This window comes from Andrographis paniculata, unplaced genomic scaffold, assembly GCF_009805555.1.
Source record: "Andrographis paniculata isolate CXL003 unplaced genomic scaffold, ASM980555v1 Contig46END, whole genome shotgun sequence".
Taxonomy (NCBI): domain Eukaryota; kingdom Viridiplantae; phylum Streptophyta; class Magnoliopsida; order Lamiales; family Acanthaceae; genus Andrographis; species Andrographis paniculata.
Genome location: NW_026137580.1, coordinates 2,213,928 through 2,223,692, shown reverse-complemented (window position 1 = coordinate 2,223,692; position 9,765 = coordinate 2,213,928). Strand labels below are relative to the sequence as shown.

General features: G+C 33.6%; 1 protein-coding gene across 3 annotated transcripts; it reads right to left on the bottom strand.

Annotated features, from left to right (window-relative positions):
* Positions 1-2,021: 2,021 nt before the first annotated feature.
* On the bottom strand, positions 2,022-8,798 carry LOC127252709 (transcription factor bHLH19-like). Of its 3 annotated transcripts, none has more exons than XM_051277005.1 (6): positions 8,728-8,798; positions 4,530-4,772; positions 4,404-4,452; positions 3,604-4,107; positions 2,743-3,126; positions 2,022-2,667 (listed from the first exon to the last, which is right to left on the bottom strand). In XM_051277005.1, the coding sequence occupies exons 2-6, from the start codon at positions 4,580-4,582 to the stop codon at positions 2,593-2,595; spliced, it is 1,065 nt and encodes a 354-aa protein (XP_051132962.1). In that variant the 5' UTR covers positions 4,583-4,772; positions 8,728-8,798; the 3' UTR covers positions 2,022-2,592. The 3 variants fall into 3 exon arrangements, with proteins under 3 accessions (XP_051132962.1, XP_051132963.1, XP_051132964.1); XM_051277006.1 differs by lacking the exon at positions 8,728-8,798 and adding an exon at positions 4,946-4,960; XM_051277007.1 differs by lacking the exons at positions 4,530-4,772; positions 8,728-8,798 and having other exon boundaries at positions 4,321-4,452.
* Positions 8,799-9,765: the final 967 nt, after the last annotated feature.

Here is a 9,765-nt window from a genome sequence, read left to right as displayed (position 1 = left end):
TTTAAAATTGTAGGGAAAGAACATATGGTGCTCAAGTTAAAGAAAACACCCTACGGACTTCGACAAGCTCCTCGAGCATGGAACTTAAAGCTCAACAAAAGCCTTAAGCTGATGGGTTTCATAAGGTGTTCGCAAGAGCATGTTGTATATACAATAAGGAATGGGAACACCAAAATTATTCTTGGTATGTATGTGGATGATTTCATCGTAACAGGCCAAGATCCGAAAGTTGTCGAAGCTTTCAAGAAATAGATGTTTGGGGAGTTTGAGATGAGTGATCTTGGATTGCTTTCGTATTCGTATTACCTTGGAATCGAGGTGAATCAATTCGAAAGAGGTGTCTCGATCAAAGAAACAACATATGCAAAGAAGGTTCTGACCTAGTTCGGGATGCTTGATTGCAATCCGACGAAGATACCCATAGAGCCAAGAGCTCAACTCCAAAAAGACTTGGAAGGAGAACAGGATCTTAAAGGAAGTTAGCAACGAAGTCAGGTGGAAAAGGAGAAAAATTTGCGCTCAGGTCGGTTGGTCAGGTCGGTTGGTCCTCGGTCGGTTGGTCTGGTCGGTTGGTCCTCGATCGGATCGGCAGGTCGGAAGGTCTGCGGTCGGATAGGCAGGTCGGTTGGTCCTCGGTCGGTTGGTCCAGTCGGTTGGTTCGCAGGTCGAAAGGTCCGCAGGTCGGATAGTCTGCGAGTCGGGCGGTACGCAGGTCGGAAGGTCCGTAGGTCGGATAGTCTGCGAGTCGGACGGTCTACAGGTCGGACGGTCCGCATGTCGGAAGGTCCGCAGGTCAGATAATCTGCGAGTCGGACGGTCTATAGGTCGGACGGTCTGCAGGTCGAAAAGTCCGCAGGTCAGATAGTCAGTAGGTCGGATTAATAAGTCGGATGGTTTGCAGTCGGTTGGTTCGCAGTCGGTTGGTCCGCCATCGGTTGAGTCGGTCAATACGGAGTTTGGACCAAGCGAAGGTCTGTTAATTAGTCGCCTAATTGAGTGAACAGTAGTTCAGTCGCTTGATGGGGCGGCCAAGGAGTCGTTTGGTCTGGCGATCAGTTGGTTTCTAGATTGGTCGGCTGGGTATGCGGTTGGCCAGACGGTTGAAGACACATGTCATTGAATGAGGGATTAGTGGGCGGTTGCTGTAACCGACCAGGCGACGGTTCTAAAACGTCTTTTCAGGGAATATTTAAGGATTTAGATTTTTCTTCTTCAATTATGTTCAATCGACATCAAATTCAAAAGAATTGCTTTTTGGAATCACCACTTTATTTTCCAGTCTTTAGTTTTTATTTTCTATTTTATTTATGTATCCTATAGTGTTTAGAGATTCCTAATCTCAGACACTAATTAATCAAATTCGAGAATAATTCCTATCTTTGAATTTTACTTTTTGTTTGTTGAAAAAACACATCAACAAGGAGAAACAAATTCGAACATAAATTTGATTTAAAATTAAAGTTCTATTTTATAGAGTATTTAAAAGTTTTTAAATAAATAAATAATATAATTTATTTTGTACAAAAATATAAATAAATTATAATAATTATTAAAATATCTGGGTTCGGGTCCAGGTCCGGGTCCGGAGTGGGGCGGATTTATAATAAAACCTGTAACCCGCCCCGAACCCGGCCGGGTCTAAAACTCAAAATCTACCACTCGTCCTGAACAAAATTTTTTAGACCCGAACCCACCCCATTAAAACCGGGTCCAAGGCTAACCCGCTTCATTTGACATCCATGTACAAAACCTCAAATGATCTCTTTAGAGCTGGACAAAAAGAGTATTTTTTTTAAATGTAATTAAAATATATGATTATAATTTTTTTAAAAAAAATAGATTATGTAGAACGGACTAAAATGAAAAATATGAACAATTTATATGGAATTGAAGAAATATATAAATTAAATAAAACTAATTAACTATTTAATTTAATATTTTAATTGAAAAAAAAAAAAATCTAATTTGATGGGAGGGAAAGAGTATATCATATAACTCCACTGTAATTTAACAAACACAAATGATAGTCAAAGTGCCAAATAAGACTTTAATAATTATTATTACAGTCGTACATTCTAAAGAAAAAAGAGGCTCTTGAAAAAGACCTCTCAAACACAGCAATATATGAAGCACAATACACAATATGTCTCTCCCTCTGAGCTCCATCCACAAAAAAACAAACAAACATTCCCCAAATGGAAACGCCTTTGATGAGGAATGAAATAACACATACCTTGGCAAGCTGCTATGCTATGAGGAACAAACCCATTACTTCAGTTTACACCAGAAGGGTGACCAACCAATCAAACATGGCCACAATCAGAAATGAATGCAGCCATGAAAACAAGTTCTTCCAAGAACCAATAAAAACGAAAAAAACCCTTCTTCAAAACGAACCCATCATAGCCAAACAAGCCCCCTAAGGTAGAAGAGGATGATGTCTTGAAGTGGACCAAATGGCAGAGAGACACACCGAAGAAATTAATGTATCCAGGAAATCAGCAAACGAGAAACTTGAAAAAGATAGTAATCAACTAGGACACGTGTGAATATAGATATATATATATATGATAAGTATTTGTTGAGGATTTCTCAAGCGGACTCCAGAGCTATGCGTAGATTCTTCACCAGTTCCTTCAAGATGCCGGTGGCAAATCCTGTATCCTTCTGTTATAAAATAATGAGCCAGAATCAGTAAGCATGTGCACAAAAATCTCATTTATCAATTGATGGCGTTATTACCTGTACAAATAGTGTTATGTTGAGAGCAGAATCTCCGAAAGTCATAACAGAGCTGTTGATGACATTCAAATGGAGTTTCTCTATCTGGGCAACTGCTTTTTCCAGTGCCCCTTTTCGTTTCTCGCAGTGGATTGTTATGAGCATGTCCTTGTTGCAGCATCTTGCCTCAATTTGTGGGAGTGGCTCGCTGACGATGGTTTCGTCTCTGTGGAAGCTCAGGTCATCTGATGAACATTCTTGGCCATTGACATGGATTCTGTGTGTCCTGACAAATACGACAGATTCCATGGAGCTCTTCTCAGTTTGCTTCTCAAGAATCTTGACTTTCTCCTGGAGTTGTTTCATGTACTTGATCGCATCTCCAAGAACCGAAGCCTTGTCCATCTACAAGTTAAACACATAACAATAAATAGAAAGTAGGATGCGAATACATGAAACTCCTATACAATACGGTATTAGATAAAATGACATGAAGACGTATGGTTTATATTTATTCCTATTAACTCTAAAATATACCACTTCATACACATGTGGAATTCTTTTCTTTTTTCCTTTTTTTTTTGTCCTTTTTCAACTGCAACACGAGTACTTCCCAGGAGCTCACCCATCTTAATACTAGTCTTGCCAAAGCACACTTAGCTTCGGAATTCAAATAGGATTTTGTGTGTTAGACTGCTATAGGTTGTTCATGTGGACTTCCTTTCGTAAAGTTGTGAGCATGAAATACCTATAAGGACATCCTACTTCAATATACAATGTTCAATGACTAAATCTAAAAGCTTAAAATGATAGGAAACGTATCTCTTTATAACTACGCGCATGTGTGTGTGTGTGTGCACGCGTACTTCCTCCAATATTCACCTTTTTCAAACCGGGGACAAGAGCAGACAATGCTATGAACCTTTGGCTGAGCTTCTCTCTCCTTTTTCTCTCTGCTAAGATATGGTCTTGCGCTTGTGCAAGCCTCGTGTTTGTTGCAATTCTCTTAGCTACCCCGCCGCAAGTCATCATTTGGTTTCCAAAACAAGACTGGGAAACAGCTGGATCGGAGGGGATATTAATCGAAGACCATACCTCCTCTTTAGGTTTCACTATTCCTTCCAAATTGGAGACATCCTGATTATCAAGCAAGAGGGCATTTCCGAAGACAGGCGAATTTAACATGTTCCCAAATTTGCTTGAATTCCAAGAGGCAGTTCGATGATGCTTCAACGGCCTGTTTATCCCTGCTTGAGGTGATTCTGATTCTGCAGCTCGTTTGAAGTCGAGCATTGGTGGCTGAGAGAATGACTGGTGCAAATTTGAATTCAGATCCTCAATGGAATTCACAGGCCATTGATGGATAAAAAGGGGGTCCTCCATTCCCTGCAGACGCCGAAAATATACTGATAAACATCTATACTTGTTTGGAAAACTTAAGAACAATCTACATGTAATTCATATCACATTATCAATCACCAGATTTAAAAGTATCCACCAACATGATGTTAGAAAAATAAATTAGATCATAGCAGGTATTCAATTCATAAAGCGAAAACTTGACTTCAACCACACAATTTTGTAATAAAAAAACTCAACTGGGACATTTCATCGAACATTTAGACTGCACTCATTCTCAACCAGAACTACGATCAATGAGCTCTCAGTAATCAATCTCTTACCAATTCAGATAAGCTTCTGAAGCTCGAAATCTCCATGGTATCGATTCCTCTGCATCAAATTGGACCGTATCAAGGCGCAGTATTATCAAATACATCAATTAAAAAAAGTAAAACCCTAGGATTTACCTCAATTTCCCCCCGAAACCAGAGTCGTGGCAATTAAGGGGGGCGAGGGGCATTTATAGATGCAACAAACAGTAGGGTTTGGTGAATCCCTCTGTCTCCAAACAATTTTGTTTTATCCGGAAAGTCTTCACGAGCTGCCGATAGGATGAACTGGCGTGTGGACATTTGAACATCCTCCCATTGATTGGATTGCATGAAACGAAATGCTCCATAATTGGAGTTGATTAAACAAATCCCTCTGGGCTGCCATGAATCAACATGGAATATATTATTCAGAACAAAATTCAACGCATTGCTGGGGATATTAGACTTTTGTGACTTTGAATTTCATGCTTCCCCAACTAGAAAAAAAAAAGAAAAAAGGTTTTTTTTCTTTTTTTTTTTTCATGGAGGCACTCCTTTCTGTCTGCGCTTACGTGTCAACAGCCCATTGTCCCTTTTTGTCTTTGCTTACGTGTCAGAAGCCCATTTCTTTATACCTATGAGTCGAGCATAGAAATATGGATATATTTTCAAGGTCATGCACATGTGCTCATATGAAATTATCATCCCGCTTATATCAAATCTTTATTTTAATTTGATCTAATAATTATGTCGCTTTTGTTGATATTTTCGTATTACTCAATTTGGAATTATACATACTGCCTCGTCCATTAAATCGGTACATTCGTCTTTTTGTGTCATTGTATTTATTATTAAAAATATTCTTATATTTGTATAATTTATTTTAGAAAAGACTAATAGAAGTATTTTTATTATTTTTTCTTAATTTGTATTACGTATTGATATAATAATTAATATTCAAATATCAACATGCAAAAGGTCCATCGTACTCTTCTTATAAGACGGAGATTGTATAATATATTTTTTTATTAAAATAAAAGTTAAAATATATTTTGTATTAAAAATCATGTTCGATAATGTATTATATCTACATAAATGAATCTTCTGTTTACACAACAGTTAGATATTTTGAAGTTTGAAATTTTGTGAGAGTAAATTAAAAACTAATACTATTTAATATGATATATTTGTAAAAAAAAATATACATGATACTTTTTAAAATATATTACATTCATAAGTCCGTACACTTTTCATTTATATTTGGTGTCATTATTACTAAGATTAAAAATATTTTTATATTTGTATAATTTTTTATACAAATATCAGTATATTATTATTGTAAAATACTAATAAAAATATTTTTGTCATTTTCTCTTTTGTAGTACGTTCTCGTATAATTACTAATATTCAAAAATCAACCTCCAAAAAGTAAACCAAGAACTTACTCTTTGAGGAAGAAAGTATATGATTAATGAATAATATCAAAACTTGTAAATATTGATAAAATTGTATAGGTTGTGCTAATTAATATATCATGTATTATTTAGCATATTTGAAATCAACATATCATATAGTTATGGTCACTATTTGAATATTTTTTTAGTATAAGTAATATATTCATAAATAAGATACACATATTAATTAAATGATTATTACGAATAAATTATAATATATGACATTTTACATTTACTATTTTTGCTTCATACTTGTGGTATTATTCATAAGGGCTTGCAAGAATACATGACATCGCACGTCTTAGACAAAAAAAAATCGAAAAGCCTGGGAAGGCTTCGAGCGCGCTCGCAAGACCAGTGGGCGTCGGGGTTTAAACCTATTACCTTACGTACATTATTTTACAAATTTCCCTACCAATAATTCATTTTGAATTTCTACATCTTTCCCAAGTAAATAAAACTAACAATATAAAATTATTTCGAATTCCTACACATGTCCTAAACAATTACGAACGAACAATATAGATTTATTTCAAATTAGTACAAACTAACAATATAAAAAGTCATTCCAACAACAATCCAAACAATAAACATTGTGTAATATTCCCCGCATCTCACTTATCGTGTTCACCTTTTCATTTCTGTCTGTCCCACTTATTATGTCATTTTAAAAAAAAAAAAAAAGAAGTATACACTTTAACCGCATTTTAATTTTTTAAATTTATAATTTTTTATTTAAATTAGACTAATTAGTTATTTTAATCTTAATCTAAAATTATTTTTATTATACGATAATTATTTTCACTAATACATTCTTAATTATTTACTAATTATATCCTCGTAAATTTTCATATCTACGGTAAAAGGGAAATTGTACCCAGGAGAAAGAGAGTACAAAATAAACTTTGTTCATAGTACCATACGATAACATAAAATAAACTAACCATTTAATCAATCCAAATAATGTCAAAAGTAAACGAAGTATGAAACAAACTTAGATCATGCGACCGGGGGAGTACTGGTATTGCGTATGGGTCACAACGGTCTAAATGAGCCTAAATCTTCCACAATTGGTCCATGACCGTTATATTTTATTTCCTCAAAATCCATTGCTCCTGCTCCATGTTCATTATGTGTTCTTTATTTGTAGGCTCCGCTTAAGGAGTACGACTATCGCTATTGAACGACGATCGTTCAATAGATACTGGTAATGCCAATGACCGCAACCCTAATATACGTTTTTTTCTTGTTATGGAGGACTAAGCTCAGTAACACCTCGTCCCTTCTATAGTCATTGTCCCCGAGTTGGGACATCCACTCTTCTATATCCTTCGTACCATCCTAAAATACTAGTATATTAATGAATTGTATATAATAATTTTAAATTGTACTTAAAAATATATAATTTTCATACCGCTACTTGGGAAGTCTTCGTATTGCATCATGATTTTATATTGTGCTTCGTTATATAATACTAATCATACTTTCCCTATTTCCCAATCCTACAATATTACATTGTGATATCTCTCGTAAGTATGCAATACATAAAAAAAAAAAAAAAAAAAAAAAAACCCAACCCAAGCTACAAATGAGTTGATATAAAATCTAAGAAGCATTACTAAATCTATTTACAAGATCCATACAACAACCATTAAGTTAAGACTTATGTGGAAGCACCCAGAACTTTATTGGACAGTCAGCAATATAGGCATTCTCCATCTCAAAAGAAACTAGATTAAACTAACCACCTTTCAGCATACCAATTGATCCTAAATAAATGCATAGCTTGAGTCTATTACCACTTGTTATAAAAACAAATTAGTTTCGTCTACTATGAGTTGTCTTGTCAGGTCTAGTTTACAGGTTATTAAATTCGGCCGGGGATTGTATCATATGTAATATGCAAGTATAAATAAGTGTAACCACTAAATATAAAAAGATAATTCCACACATGTAACTCCAATCCATACTTTAAACAGTATGACATATCACGTCAAAAAATTATACATTGAACGAATCATTTAAAAATTGTGTAAAGGTCAATCAATGCACGAATTTGAGTATACAAAATTACAACAACAGTGCCGCAAAAGATACCCAAATATATATGCAGTGGTTTCAAAAGCTTAGAAAACCAATTTATATAGTTTTAAGAAAAAACTAAAATGGTGTGTTTAGTTTGTATATCTATATTTTTCTTTTATATTCAAAGAGCAATTCCTTATAAACTGAAGTATTTTGATAAGAAATTTGGTGATTGTATTACAAAGTGACTGAACAAGATTTCAATGATAACAATACCTAAATTAACCAACCAAACATCCGCAAAAGATACAAGGTGAGTATAATGGATATGACTCATATTTACAATCTATTTCCACAAAAAAAAAAAAAAAAAAAAAAAAAGCACAAATTGATTCACATTTTGTTAAATTCAAGTATGAGGTTCTGAACAAAGAGAGTGATTTGGTTTGTAATATATAATGGCATACAAGGCAAATTATGTCATCATAATTTCTAAAAAAAAAAAAACTAAAAGCAAGAATTCCTGCATCATAAAATAATATAGGGAAAAAAGATGCAAAATGAAATAATGTAAGCAAATGAAACAATACCAAAGTATGAAATTCGAGAGCAACTGGATGTGTGATGTTTCTTATGCCTAGATTGACTCATATTTGATTTTGGACATCCAATTTTTAGAAAATAGTAACTAAACAAGCAGATTTTCACTAAATAGAACTGAAACTTTAATTTTTTGTTTTTTTGCAAAACACCATCAATTACACCGATTTATACCAAAACAAAATTGAACTGCAACTTAGAAAAGAAAACTCAGAGCTCAACCCTAAGTGAAACATTGAAACAAAAGCCTTCGATAAATTATTGGGGAAACGTACTTAATGGAATCCACAATGTCATCGAGCTTCCGTCGTCGCCGTCTCCCAGAAGGAAAGAAATACAGTTACACATATTGGAATTGGGGGAATGAAATTGGGCTAGGGCTTTTTTTTAATTAGACTTTCGCGAGAGAATTAAAATCATCCGCAAAATTCCCCTATTTTTTCCAATTGCTACCGTAAAAATACAGTTAATTTACAGTTTCAATCGTAAACTTCAATTTTTACTCTAAAAAATATATTCTCTATATATTTCTCTTTTATATAACTTTTCATATTTATAAATTACATCCCAATTTTAATTTATTTTTACATTAGATTCATACACATATAATTTATATTACTTTTCATCAGGTAAATTGTTATATAAATTTAGAAAATAAAATTATACATTATTTTTTAAAAAAATAAAATTATATTATTTTTCAAAAACTAAAATTATATCACTTTTAAAAAATAAAATTATACATTATTTTTCAAAAAAAATAAAATTACATACAACCTTTTAAAATATAAAATTATATATCATCTACTAAAAAATTAAAATTACACAATACACCCAAAAAATACCAAAAATATAAAAAACACCACAAAAACTCCACTTCATTAACAGTGTTACTCCAAAAAAAAATGGAATAACACTATGCATATCTGCAAAAATTGGAAGAATTTGGGGTTGGGTTGAAGCCCCTCCCCCTATTTTTTGTACAATCCACTGGAGATGATCTTACGTGAGATTTTCAAATCCATAATACAATCCCTCGCAAATAGAGAAGTATTTTTAAACCCATCACAAATTAGGTTTGGTAGTTGCAAATAAATACATTCCCTCGCAAAAAAAAAAAAAAAATACACTTCGTGAAAAAATATACAACGATGAAATTTTAGCGGGTGTATTCAATTGGGATTTTAATAGATTTTTTTTATTTTAAAAAGCCTATGGATTTATGTGGATTTAGAAAAATCAACAGAGTCTACGTTGAATTTGATGGATTTTAGTAATTGATTTACATGAATTTCTACGAATTTGATTGAGTT